Consider the following 15238-nt stretch of genomic DNA (forward strand, 5'->3'; position numbering starts at 1 on the left):
TTTCCACCCACCGGACGAACAGAATTTTCGACGCAGGAATGCAAGAGTGTCTCGCCACAACATCTACGTGCACGCGTATAAAAGAAGGCCAGCTATAGTCATAAAAGCCACGAACGACGACGGCGATAGAAAAAAAACCCGGGCCCCTCTCCGCCCTCCACCGTTTCGAGACCCCTCCCCGCCCTCTCCCCTCCCCCGGCGTGGGACCACCTACTCAGCCTTCTCCCGTTGCAAGACTCCCCTCCCTGCTTTCCCCTGTTGAGATATCCCTCCCCGCCCTCCCCAGCCGCCACACCATCCCCGCCCTCCCCTGCCCCCCAACCACCCCCGCCCTCCCCTGCCGCCGCAATGCAGCGAGACAACCACCCCCTCCCCCCGGGGGCCGGCGCCACTAGGAGAGATTGAGCAAGCCGTGAGATTCGAGCAGCTTCTTGACGGTGCCGCGCACGAGGAAGTGCACGTGGTGCTCGTTGAGCACGCCTAGCGACGTCAGCCCCGCGTCGCCGCTGCCGTCGGCCGCCGCGCGCGCCAGGCAGTTGACCTTGCGCGCACGCTCCAGCTCCAGCCACAGCCGCAGGCCGGCGTCGTCCTCCTGGTGGCTGCGCGGGTCGCGCATCAGCCGATCCTCGGGACCCCAGAGCGCAAACTCGAGCGCGCCGGCGGCCTGCGTCAGCGCGGCAGGCCGCTCGCGCGACAGCGCCTCGACGACGCGGCCGAGCGCGCGCGAGAACGGCGAGCGGGCGGCAATCGTCGGCAGCCGCCAGGTGCGCAGGTCGCGCACGAGCAGACGCACGTGCAGCAGGTGGTAGGCGATGCGCGCCGCGCAGGCGCACAGCGACAGCCGCGACGACGACGATGACGATGCGTCGGCTGCCGACGACGGCGCGTCGAGATCGAGGAAGACGAGCCGCTGGTGTGAGTCGCCCTCCCGCTTGACGAGCACGAAGCTGTCGAGATTGCCTTCAACCTCCTGCGAGCCGGCGCCCTGCAACGATACAAGCGGGGTGTGAAGAACAAACATGGCGACGATAGACTGCCGACATAGCTCCCTTACAATGGCACGTGCGTCAGCGTAGAGCGGAGTCGAGCGAACAAACATGGCGACGATAGACTTCCGACATAGCTTCCTTGCAATGGCTCGTGTGTCAGCGTAAAGAGCGCGGCTGCGAACAAACATGGCGATGATAGACTGCCGACATAGCTTCCTTACACTGGCTCGCGCGTCAGTGTAAAGAGCGCGGTTGGTTATTTATGCATACTTTGTAAGCGATAGACATATTTACGGGTTTCAGTGAAAGCAAACTTTCGCGTAAATTGCGATCCGTGATTTACGTGTTTCTAGACTCATCGACGCGTTTACGTGGTTTAATTTAAAAGTCAGCGTTCGGGTAGGGTGCAGTTTGATATTCATTTGCAAACATATTACAACAGAAACTGACAAAAATCGTCACCACTCATGATTTTCACTTATCAATAGATGTTACCAGTATGAGTTTTAGATTTACAAGGAACGCATAACAGCTAATATTGTATCTAGTTATGCGATTACTAAACTAATACGCCAAAATGAACAGCAAGGTTTAACAGCATAAGCGGCTATAACGCGTGGTTCCATCCTACGGCATGATTCGTGCACTGTACAATTACTACAACCGAACCGGCCACGCATTTTCTGCACGCTAACTAACAAATATATTTTCAATATTTGGCGATAAAGCAAACAAATAAAGCGCGGTTTTCTCTGCGCCAAAAAAGCAACACGCAGTTTAGTTCAACTATCAACCGAAGTACTGTGAAATCAACTCATTTTGCTCGCGTGCGATTTAAAGCGAAGTCATTCAGTAAAAAGCGTGAAAGTTTGCGTGCACTAAACACGAGCTAACTAACTGTTTTTCTATGTACGCCGCATCACAAATAAGCGCACGTGGCAAATTTCACACAGGAACAACACAATATTATAGTCTTTAATTCAACAACGGTTCGGGTCGGAGGCGAGAAAGGGAAGGGGGTAGGAGGAGAGTATATAGTCAGTGCACTGCTAACTTTTCACGACGTTGCTTCTTGGGCAAGTCCAAGAGTTTACACACGTTACGGTTACGTATGGGACATTCAGAAAGTTTAACCCTCTGAAAAGCAATTAAGATCATTGAAGTCATTGATTTCACTGTTTTTAATCCAATGTTGGACTAAAGGACTCCAAGGAGTATACCCACAAGAATTTATATGTTATTTGTCTTTGGGATGATTATGTAATTAAGAAAAACATGGTGCGTTACATATGGGACAGCAAGGGGACCTTCTCTTGGATTTGCCCTCTTCGTAAAACTGCTTCGATCTTCGTCAGACAAGCCTGCCGGACCTGAGCCGGTGATGCGGCACGAATGTCCTTCACAGAGGAGCCGGCAGGAAAACTATTCCTGAATCTACGCACGTAGACCCTACCAACCGCGCACTCACCGCGGTCCTTACACGTAAAAACTTTCCCTTGCTATAACCTTGGAGTAATCATTCTCACGAATTACTCCAATGATTACTCCAAGCTATAATCTACGGCAAATAACAGATAGTAGATCGCAGATCGGAGAAAGGTACGTGTTTCACACGCAACCTTCGCGATAACGCGCAAGATAGCTTTGCGGGGAGTATTTGAGCGTTGGTGTTTACCACGAAGCTGAGAGAGAAGCTTGCCAACTACGCGAATAAACCAGGCAGTTTCTAGCTCAATATTTGCTCGGCTCGCTCTCTTTGCTTTGCACCTACCAGGAAGTGTCATAATAAGCTCCCGCGGAAATGCCAATTGCTTTATAGCTTGGTAGAGCTGTGCAGTGGACTAACACGTTTTACGGACAAGACAAGGAGATATAAATATGACTGAAACGTGGATATTACCAAATTATATTTGGTACTACTAAGTACTCGGTATACTAATAATACAACGTGTCAACACATAGTACAAGCACACAATCTCAAGACTACATGCTTGTGTGGTTATATCTTTGATAGCATTAATATCATGTCACACATGAATGTAAACACATGACATGTTAGCAAGAGCTAATAATACCTAGTTAATAATTGCCTAATTAATTAACCTAACCTAATTAATTAATAGCAAGAGCTAATAATTAGCTACGTAATGCGTGACCGTGACGACGATGTACACCCGATACACGGTCGTTGTGCTAAATAATGTCTACTGTGCGGGAGCAACGAATCCTTACTTGTACGAAGAATGTCTATGCAAATCGGCTCCGCAGAAGCCCAACAAAACGTCGATAACGATTCGATGTCGATTATTGATTCAGAAACGATTCGCTAGAAGCATGCACTTAATTCTCTCTCTTTTAGAACCGATTTCCAACGGACTGGCTCCGTGGAAAAGCCGCAGAAATGTAATTCACTATGTCTTCTTTTTTCCGTTCCAAGTGAGACCCACGTTGTCCAGAGTTTACTGTTGCATATCACTGGCGCGAGCCAAACTCGGTGAGATACCAGATAGATCACCACTCGCCGCTACTACATTTCCCGGCCGGGGCAATGCCACCAGACAAGGCCACTAGGCAGCATCAGGCTAGAGTTGTAACGCCCATGTATGAACAGAAATGCTGGATTGACCTTCCGAAGACAGATCACCTACACTAACCCATTCTGCTTGTTATTCGACGCCACAAAGGTTAGTGATAACTGATCATAACCTACTAATCCTTACTAAAGGCAGTCTCCATCACCCTTACCTAACTCGCTGAAGCTGTGCACAGCTATTTAACTTCTTGTGAGTTTTACCTTGGTCATATACCGTATTAGATCATAGACAGCTATCTCCAGTTAAACGGGCGATCAGTGAGCTAGAGAGGTTAAAACTAGGACAGTATACGATATAACGCACGACTGGTACGTGATCATGAAGTAACAAACCAGATCTAACCGGATCAGGGTAAACACAGAAAATTCGATCGCGTCTGTTTCGTAAAATACTATTATCTCTCTATGTAGACGCACGCACGCACCGACACACACGCACCGACACACACACACGCACCGATACACACACACGCACACGCACACGCACACGCACACGCACACACACACACACACATCAACATACACACCAACACTCGTACACCTAATTACCACCACATACGCCGCATTGACGGTCATTATATTCTCTACTAATTTTATTCGAATTATTGCTGATGTCAGTTCCACGCCTACATACAGCTCACATCACACTTGTCACACACTGCAATGCAGACATCTGTAACATACAGGGCGAGTATAGACCTTCGCTTGCATTGCTCGCTCACTGGCGGGGTGCAAACCTCGTTGGGTTCACCAATCGAGCGGCGAGAATTACGCAAGATGCACCGTCTTTAATTCCGGTACAACAATTAAAAACGCAATCGCGCTCGCGACAGTTCAACTAACGAGCAGCAGTGTGCCCGTTAGTTGGCACGGAGCGGACGTGCCGAGCTGCCTCGAATCGCTGCCAACAACGAGTAAAAAACACCGCAGAGACACGTACCTAAGCGTCAAGATAACAGAGCGACAGATGCGTCACAATCTAATCTGGTTACTTAATGAAAAGACAACCCAATTAATTTCACTCGTATTATCAGGGGGAGATAATGACAAATGTCATTCATGACAATATCTACCCATGATAATATCAGGAGTAAGATAATATAGAATCCTATATTATCTTACTCTTGATGATACATTACTGTGACTCCCAGCACGCACCCAGCAGTATGACTGCATCGTATGACTGCAAATTATCACAATGATCACCATGACATGGCAACACTAAACAGTTCTTTCTCAGTGTTGTCACGTAGGCCTATAAAATGTAAAGCAAGCACGGGGTCACTGGTAGTGTTTGTTGACCGGGTTTAATTTCATTGCGTTCATTTACTTAAAGTGATTACGTCAGCATAAATAGCACTAGCAAATAATAAATTTATATGTTAATTGTACAAAATAAAATCTATAAAACTACAATCAGTGTTTCTGTTCACTTTTCATGCTTAGATACCTTCTTTATACTCCCTAATTTGCCGTCCATTTGATGTAATCAAACGCTCGACACGAACACAACCACCATTATTCTATATGTAAATTCTATATAGCCCACACAAATTGAAACAGAAACTGTTTGTGCACCATACACAAATAACAACTAGACAGAGGGCACTCACGGAGAGAGCATACCTCCGCCAGCAACATACGCCATACGACTCACGAACACACGAATAACCCACGATATACGCCAGCGTACTAACATGTATACGCTCCCATGTAACATGTATGTACGTGTTACGAGCTGGCTCGCTGAGCTCGCTGGCTTGCTGAGCTCGCTGGCTTGCTGAGCTCGCTGGCTTGCTGAGCTCGCTGGCTTGCTGACTCGCTGGCTCGCTGGGTGATATCGATCGACCGCCAACGACATACGCCATACGACTCGACGTGCTAATATTGATCGCGCGAACACACTAACACACGAGAGCAAAAACATAACTTCCTCCAACTCCGTTTGGCGGAGGTAACGACATACACCACATTAACAGAGATGCCATTAAATAGTATCATGATAGGAACTCAAATCAGTATAGATTTTTTGAATTTTAACCAATGTAAAAACATTCTTATCAGGTGTCAGTTTGAGGATATATTTAATGACGTTAGTACTAACTTTTGATGTGAAAAAATTACAAAAATTACGTTACAAATATAATTTTCAGGAAATTCGTGAGGTAGTCTAGTTAATGGCAGCAGGAAAACTGTGTGTGTCAGTATGTTAGCACGGATGTGAGTGCATACGTATGTGAGTGTGCAAGCGTGCGTGCACGCGTGTGTGAGAGTGAGCTACCCCCAATATAACATGTATGCCCGCACCTGAGAGCTCACCTGGGTTAGAAACATCATTAATAGTTACGACTAAGCCAAGTCTAAAATGTCACAACTAAATTGCACAACATGTCGCGTTGACGACACGAAGTTAGGACATTTCACATTCACGACATCACAACTACTCATGATGTCTCTCACGGTGGGCCTTTGTACGATGACAACACACGTGCAATGTGCTACCTGTAAGTTCTTGAGCAGGCCGAGAGCCTGCAGTAGTAGGAAGCAGACAGTCTTCTCGTACACGTGCGGATCCTTGCTGTGCCTGTCCCGGCTGTTGTCGGCAAACTTACACAGCGATTCTATCATCATCGGCGGCGTGACAGCAACCAGCACCTGTAGAGACAGACCCACACGAGGTCAGCGGGTGCGGACCAAGGTCAGCTTGTATAGTTAGTCTATACGAGCGATTGATCAACAAGTAGAGTCACTTATGTATCAGCATGTATGGTCAGTATGTATGGTCAGCATGTATGGTCAGTATGTATGGTCAGCATGTATGGTCAGTATGTATGGACAGCATGTATGGTCACTATGTATGGACAGTACGTATGGTCACTATGTATGGACAGTATGAATGATCACTATGTATGGACAGTATGTATGATCACTATGTATGGACAGTATGTATGGTCACTATGTATGGTCACTATGTACGGACAGCATGTATGATCACTATGTATGGACAGTACGTATGATCACTATGTATGGTAAACAAATATAGTTGGAAGTATTGTGATCATTTACGGTCAAGACGACAAAATATATGGTCAACATCAATCTTCTCTCAGCATCACAAATCAAATCAAATCAAATCAAGAGCTCGTGGGTGCCCAATGGCGTATTAAGGAGAAAATCACGCCCCGGGCCAAGCATATCGCGTACCCTAGTTGTCTGGTCGTCTGGAACTTTGACCGATTGCTGAAGCAGCTTCGAGGGAACACTGTCCTCAAACTCTGCAAAGACGTACAACCCACTCTCCTTCTTCTCCATCAGCGATGTCATCTGTGGCAGAAGCTGCAGCAAACGAAACAGAGATAGTGCGCTAAGAACAGTAACGATACAATTTAATGCAACAGTGAGAGAAATAAAGTTAGAGTAAATTAAAGCTTCCCGAAGGAACCAATTACCGCAAAACACAAAGAAATTGCACTGTGCTGCCATCTACCATGCACTAACGAGTCTTTTGATATGCCACGGTATGTATTCTGTCCTAAACTTTTTCACTCACGTTAAGCAATCCGCAGCAGGGTTGTGCTTCCATGAAGTGCTATAGCACACACTTTCCCAAGCCTTGCCATGCCTGACCTACCATACCCTATCATGCCCAGCCACTCCCCTCCCTGCCCTACACATGGCTTACCGTGAGCGTGTGCTCCTGTTGGAACGGGTTATTCTTTCAAGAGGCACCATGGAAAACATACTGCTCAAAGCCCTACCCTCCCAGTCTCTTTTTACCCCACCCGTCCTGCCCCTCCCCTCTCCGCCCCACCCCGGCCTGTTCTGCCCCTCACCTCTCTGCCCCACGCACAGCTTACCACGAGTGTGTACTCCTGGTCAGGGTTGTACTTCCACGAGGCGCTGTAGAACACATACCGCTTCGTCGTGAGCAGCGGCGATTCTGACTTGAGCAGGAAATCCTTCCACTTCAGCTTGCTGCCGATAGCACCGATGCCTGGCAGCGAAGAAAAAAAAACATATGAACATCACAGTGACTGCACATGGACACCAGCGCACCCATGCTGCTGATAGTGCCAATGCCTGGCAGCGAAGAAAAAACACATGAACATCGCTGTGGCACCTTCATACTGCCAATAGCACTGACGCCTAGCAGCAAAGAAACACATGAACATATTTAAACAAGAAATCATTAGACAATATAAAATTCAAGTTGATGTTATTTACATTATAGGTAACACAAATACAACTTATATAAGATTGCTATACAAAAATATATCATCAGAATTATGAGAAAAATCCCATGTCCTTAAAATACACACACGCACACACACGCTCAAGCACGCACACAAACATACACGTACGTACACGCTCACGCACGCACACAAACACACATGCACGCACACAAACACACACGCACGTACACGCTCACGCACGTACACAAGCACACACACACACACGCACGTACACCCTCACGCATGCACACAAACACACACATGCACCTGTCTTGGAGAGATCTTTGTGCTTCGATTTCTCTGAAGCCATGACAAGTGTCTCCAGATTCATCATCACCATCTTCGTGTAGTTGTTGCCCTGGGCGCTGGCCGTGTCCACATCCTCGTAAAAGCCGCTGCTGCCGCGCGACTGCCGCTTACGTCGCGGCGTCGGCACGGGCTGGCCACCTGCTGGACAGAGGGATTGACGGGTCACCACACACCGTTAACGTCGGCAGTCTAATATACGGGTGAAGGGGAGGTCTGCAACACCGTTACATACACACACACACACACACACATGCCATCATACCGAGTCACAACGATAGTCAGAGCATGGCTACGAACAGATGCCAAATTTAACGTACTGTTATGGTGTCATGCAGCGTTGTATATGTCTGAAATGATAGTCATAGTACGATTGCGAACAGATACTAGCATTAACGTACTTTTGAGGTGTCATGCAGTGTTGTATATGTCAGAAATGATAGTCATAGTACGATTGCGAACAGATACTAGCTTTAACATACTTTTGAGGTGTCGTGTAGTGTTGTATATGTCAGAAATGATAGTCATAGTACGATTGCGAACAGATACTAGCTTTAACAAACTTTTGAAGTGTCGTGTAGTGTTGTATATGTAAGAAATTCTAGTCAGAGTACGATTGAGAACAGACACCAGCTTTAACGTACTGTTGTGGTGTCATGCAGGGTTGTACATGTAATAAGTCACAGATAACACACACCGTTGTGGTCTTGGCTGGGAGATTCATCATCATCCGCGCAAGCAAGGGGGGCCGTAAAGTTCCAGGCCTCGGTCGGGGTGTCTTGGTTGATCAGCCTTTCCATGTCTCTGGTCATGTCAGAGATGTTGATCACTGTGGTGAGACAAAAACACGCTTGAAAAACACATGAATAAATGCATTTATAAATCACAAACACGTGCACGGATCAACAAAAAATAATTACGCTGTAAAACTGTAAGGAACATACAACCCTAACCCTAACACCAATAATAAGAATAAACCTGACACGAACGGTACCAACCCTCCACCTCCCAACACCTACCACACTAACCTTACAACTAATCCTAATACAATATTAACATTACCCCTAACACAAACAGTACCTCTACAACCAAAAACACCTAACACACTGACCTTGCCCCTAACCCTAACACCCAATACACTAACCTTACTCCTAACCCTGACACCATCACTAACAATACACATAACACAAACAGTAACCCTACCCCTTAACACCTACCACACTAACCTTACCCCTTAACACCTACCACACTAACCTTACCCCTTAACACTTACCACATTAACCTTGTCCCTAACCCTAACACCCACCACACTAACCTTGTCCCTAACCCTAACACCAACCACACTAATCTTACACCTAACCCTGACACCAACACTAACAATACACCTACCACACTAACCTTACCCTTTAACACCTACCACACTAACCTTACCCCTTACCACCAATACTACCCTTACCTCTAACCCTGACAGCAGTACGGGGACCGGGTACCTGTGACGTTGGACTCGGCGGTCCTGCGCGGACTGGAGTCGAGTGAGTTGGACTTGGAGTTCTCGCCGCTGCCGATCGGCACGAGGTACTCATCGTCGTGGCCGGACGAGCGAGCAGACGACGTGCTCACAGTGTCAGACACCGGGTCGTAGAGATTCGCTGACCTTCCTGTTGTTGTCATCGTCCGCCGACAATCACCGCAAAGTTCGCAATCGTAAGAAAAAATCGAGTAATAATCACTAGTGTAAAATCGCGAGTATATAAAGAGTGAAATTGTGAGTAAATCGCAAGGGTAATCGTGAGTAAATCGCGAGGCTAGTCGTGGGTAAATCGCGAGTGCGTACTACACGCGGATCCACCAATATATTATATCGGCCAAAGACCATTCTAAAGTTGTATTCGTATTTTGCCCAGACGCCACGATAGTGGTGAATTTAATACCCACAGACTATCATAATAACTTCACATTTGTGTTTCTCCCAGAAAGCACAATAGCTGTGTAATGTAGCACGCAGTAGCAGCATGATAGGCGTAGTGATTAGATCTGTATTATTAAATAATGGCTGCAGCTTCTAAAATTTATAGGGAGCAGCAGTGGAGCAAGAAGCTGCAGCCGTTACCAGCTATTCGGCTTCGGTCAGGTTTACCAAACACAACTTATTATTAATGATGGAATGAAATGAACGATTCGATGGAAACACGTCAATACGTGACCAAAGAATTCTTACGTCGACCGACATCGTCGTATTCGGTAGGTGGCGGTGGCGGGCTCTTTGCAGGGAAGCTTTCACTAAGCACACTGTCCGTGTCGGAGGTGTCCGTGTATGGATGTCTGCTAGGTTTAGTTGGGTTCACCACACTCAGTCTAGCCTCACCTGCAGCAATACAAGCACACTCGACTCACGCAAATCAATGAAACCAGAAGCAAACAGATTGCCACATGGCCTGTAGCATTTATGGTCATCACGTGATGTTGATGGGTCATTACCGGTGTACGTACTAATTAATGACCAAGGAGGGAACATGCTGGCACTGTTTGTTACTCACGCTATGCAAATTTCCATTAAGGTGTGAATTCAATGTGCTGACGTAACTATTATCGAATGCCAGAATGAATTATCTTAAAAACATGAAGTCATTAGTGACAACATAATTAGGGAATGTTGTTTGTCATTAACAATGCTGTACCAATATTCATGTATTCTGACTTGGACACAGGGCGCATTCCTCGCTTTGGCAGGTCTGGTTTCTGCCGCGGCAGCGGTGGTGGCAACGCAGGCTTGGACGCGCCATCCTATAATAGAGAAAGACAAAACTATACATGACCAGTGTGATACACACTTGCACTCCCACTCTTGCATTGGACTCTTAGAAAATTAAACTATAAATTAACAAAAATAACTTGCATTCATCATGATCAAATACAAGCAATGCTTTTCATACAGGAAAAAATATTTGATGACTAATCAGTGATATTGTATTTATAATCTAAACTGATCAGACATGAAATACCCTATGTTTATGTACTATTAATAAAAAAAATAATTCTGAACAAATAGCAGTAAAAGTTTAAAGGCACCCTACCATTTAGTTCCCACATTCTTAACTGAACATTTCATCACTTTCCTGAATGAAAGTTGACAATAAGCCACGTAAAGCCAAGCGATCTGATTACACGATACTAACAAAACCTCACCGATTACAGCTCCATTCTAGTTATACATCCAAGGTAGCCAGTCGCGCAGTTTGCATGACCTTGGCAGACAAACGAACGCGACCTCTCGTCCCGACCTTGCACTGACCTTGGTCAGCAACGTCTCGGCGCCATCGCGCATGCAGACGGAGGAGCGGTCCTCGCTCTGTGAGCGCAAGCGGTGAGGCTGCGGCGGGCGGGCTGGCTTCGTGCCGATGGTGACGCCCCCGCCGCCGCTAGAAAGACCCTTGTAGCCGGTCAGGGAGCTGCTGAATGTCTTAACGCGCTCGGGCGACGTTGCCATCAGCGTGCGCTGGATATCTGCCAACGACGAGGAGATAAACACAGTCACTCAGTTGCTACTATGTACTACTTAATCACTATGTAGATTTATCTACCGTGGTGGTGGGGGGATGTCAGAAAATTTTAGTTGTAATATCAGTACGTGTAGTGGAATCCTGGACCGTCTCCATGGGATACAGACCTAATAAAACCCGCGTGGCTTCAATAAACTTATCATTCGATGTCAGCTAGTGAGCTGTGAAGTTAGTGACAAACTATTTATGTATGTTCGTATATAGTAATCAATATTTGTATATAAAACGTAATTTTGCTCTTAGTTGCATTTTCCATGTGTTATAATAGTATTAATCAATATCGTAGCATAATGATGTTTCTTTAAATTTCCTCTACAGCTGCTGTTATCAATCCAGAGTTTCATCGAGAAATAGTTGGCAACACCTAACAGAGTTGCTATCCATATTTATCTATCTCAGTTAACTAAAGTTCAGAGCTGCATCATGAACTAGGTATCACCTCCCACCAGTAACTCATTGTATCCACGACTAATTGTCACCTTCCATCAGTCAGCCATTGCTCAGTGCCATGTCGACAACTAAATGTCACCTTCCATTAGCCAACTATTGTCCACAGTCGTATACACAACTAAATGTCACCTTCCATTGGTAGTAATTATCCACAGCTGGGTCCACAACTAAAGGTCATCTCTTATCGGTCAGCAATTCTCCAGTCATGTCCACAAAAAATGTCACCTCTCAGTTATGGTGCCCACCAACACAGCGTACGTCAAACACGTGGGTTTGGCGCTCGTCTCCTTTATCCTCCTGGCCATCTGGCCAGCCGCACAGCCACCCAGGCTCTCTACAGTGGCGCCACCTACCGTCCAGGCTCTCTACGGTGGCGCCCTCTAGTTCGGAGTTGTGCTGGATCATCTGCGGGCCGTCCTCGGTGTTTCGAATGACGACGATGTCCAGCTTGCGTCGATCGATCGACTTGTGCGCCGTGTCCCTGATGGCGTACGAGTCCTCCTGCGAGGCAATTAACGAGCGGTTAACGAGGACCACAGTAATTAGCAGCAAAATGATCATTGAAGATGACGACGAAGTAACGATGCGGTAAGCTATCACCACTGATAGAATAATTACTAATGATGATATTGAGTAACGATGAGGTCAGTTATCACCACTGTGGTAACAACCACTTATGAGGGTAGTGATTAGCAATAAAGATGGTAATTATCACTGACTGACTGAGGTAATAATTACTGATGAGGGCAATCACCGTTAAGATCGTAATTACCACTAGGGGTGATTATGGGAAAAAAGGCGTACGAAAACATATGACACGACACCGAGATTTGGCGATTTCATTATTCAAACGTAATTTTGTGAGCAGTTAAACCATGCGCCATTTGTATTCGCCACTTAGTGTAGTAAAATCACCACCGTTATTTATTAATCGCATTTTGCAAAGGTGGCGAACGCTAGCAGTAGCCCCGTATATATATAGTATAAACAGGGTAGTACATAATCATAAGTGGGAAACCAATAACAACCTATTACCATACATTACCTTGTTTCCAAACTTCATGAGCTTTCTCAATGAGAACTTCTTCTTCCTCAAGGTGTCCCCACCTCTCATCGCTTCATCCCCGCCAGCTACATCCCCGTGAGGTGACGGACTCGGTGGAGACTTCAACCTGCAACAAGCACGTATGTGTCAACCGACAGAAGTGTATGTGTCAATCGGTAGAGGTGTATGTGTCAATAGGTAGACGTGCATGTATCAATTGATAGAGGTGTATGTGTCAATCGGTAGAGGTGTATGTGTCAATCGACAAAGGTGTATGTGTCAATAAACAGAGGTGTATGTGTCAATCGACAGGTGCATGTGTCAATCGACAGGTGCATGTGTCAATCGACAGGCACATGTGTCAATCGACAGAGGTGTATGTATCAATCGACAGAGGTGTATGTGTCAATTGACAGAGGTGTATGTGTCAATTGACAGAGGTGTATGTCTCAGTCGATAGAGGTGTATGTGTCAATCGACAGAGGTGTATGTGTAAATCGATAGAGGTGTATGTGTCAATCGACAGAGGTGTATGTATCAATCGACAGAGGTGTATGTGTCAATTGACAAAGGTGTATGTCTCAGTCGATAGAGGTGTATGTGTCAATCAACAGAGGTGTATGTGTCAACTGACAGAGGTGTATGTGTAAATCGACAGAGGTGTATGCGACAACCGATAGACGTGTATGTGTTAATTGTGTTAAGTGTATGGTTGACACAGATACAGCAGTTAATAGAGGTGGCACTTGACACAGGTGCGTATGTCAGTTGACACAGGTGCTCAGACATGCAAGTATGATAACAATTCGTCTTCATCACAATTCACGTGTGCATTTACGACACGAAGTGGTTCGCCCGTCGGCAACGCTGGCAATCTGACCGCGCTTACACGAAGATGGAAATCTACGAGTCAACAGCGAAATCCATCCTTGCCCCAGTGAAGTCTGGCCGTGAAGCTTAATAATGCATATAAATATGTAAAATGATTTTATTATGCAAAAAATTAATACGTTAATGAAGCACTGTTTATTTTATTGCACTGACGGTGAGGAGCTCGCAAGCTCATGTTGACATATCTTTTACCAATGTACCGTCTTTAAATTAATAAATTAATAAATAATATAACATAATGCAGCACACGGCCTACCTGGAAAACTGCGACATTGAAGAAGACTTTGCCTTGGGCGTGGAAGTGGGGGTTCCGCTCAGACTGTCGCTGGAGGCGGAGGAAGAGGGCGGAGGAGGAGGCGACTGTGATTTGCCTGAAAAATATGTTCGCCGATTAGGACAGAAATAAATGACAGCGTGGTAACCACGGAGATGACGTCACGCGCACGGAAACTAAACGAGAGGCAGCAGGAATCTCGTTGGTTAAGCCCCTCATACTACCCTCCGACTAGCAGCGAGAGTTTGGATAGTAATGCACTTGGTCACCTGAGATTAGCCAGTACCAACGAGAAGTACAGACCTCACATGTACAACAATTACGGAGCAGACGTCACACGAGAGAGCAGTAGGGCTTTTTGTAGACGAAATCCCTTCCGTAGTTAGCAGAACGCAGCATACAACACAAAAATAAAACAAACTCTATTAAGCACGAAGACCTGCCGGAAGGCTGCCACTGTTGCTTGATCACTACCTTTGTTGAGGTCGAGACTGTTGATCATGCTGGACTCCATCGAGCGAGAGTTCTCCGAATGCCGGCCGGGCGCCCCTCTATTGAGATCAGGCAGCTTGCCCACCTCTATTGCTCCCGTCGATCGTCTGTACATCTTCTGCCTGCAGGTGAAACACATGCGCGACGTGTCAGCAGCCAGGGACAGCATGGCCAGACAGATAGACCACCAGCAGTTCCCTCCACCAACAATTCACCACGTCCATCTTTCGTGAACTTAAGTGACCACTACCAAACCCTTCCACTAACGATTCCTTCTCCTAAAAGCCCTCATGGTGTAAGCACGACCCACGAACCATGACTGCCCCACCATGACCCATGACAGTGTAAGCCCCTCCCTCCATTCCACTCTACCATGATTCCTCCTGCTTCGATCCCTCACAGAGTA

At 46.4% G+C, this 15238-nt stretch overlaps 1 protein-coding gene across 1 annotated transcript in view; it reads right to left on the bottom strand.

The window, feature by feature from the left end:
• Positions 1-391: 391 nt before the first annotated feature.
• LOC106811991 overlaps positions 392-15238 on the bottom strand; it is a 56032-nt gene continuing 41185 nt past the window's right edge. The window contains exons 10-23 of the mRNA XM_014815734.1: positions 14815-14954; positions 14323-14437; positions 13176-13302; positions 12484-12631; positions 11413-11624; positions 10799-10904; positions 10339-10485; positions 9611-9778; positions 8818-8949; positions 8082-8261; positions 7440-7576; positions 6787-6918; positions 6085-6237; positions 392-985 (exon numbers count right to left, since the gene is read on the bottom strand). Coding sequence (XP_014671220.1) covers positions 392-985; positions 6085-6237; positions 6787-6918; positions 7440-7576; positions 8082-8261; positions 8818-8949; positions 9611-9778; positions 10339-10485; positions 10799-10904; positions 11413-11624; positions 12484-12631; positions 13176-13302; positions 14323-14437; positions 14815-14954 — 2491 coding nt within the window. The remainder of the gene's footprint in view (positions 986-6084; positions 6238-6786; positions 6919-7439; positions 7577-8081; positions 8262-8817; positions 8950-9610; positions 9779-10338; positions 10486-10798; positions 10905-11412; positions 11625-12483; positions 12632-13175; positions 13303-14322; positions 14438-14814; positions 14955-15238) is intronic.

This window comes from Priapulus caudatus, unplaced genomic scaffold (assembly GCF_000485595.1).
Source record: "Priapulus caudatus unplaced genomic scaffold, Priapulus_caudatus-5.0.1 Scaffold598, whole genome shotgun sequence".
Classification (NCBI taxonomy): Eukaryota; Metazoa; Priapulida; class Priapulimorpha; order Priapulimorphida; family Priapulidae; genus Priapulus; species Priapulus caudatus.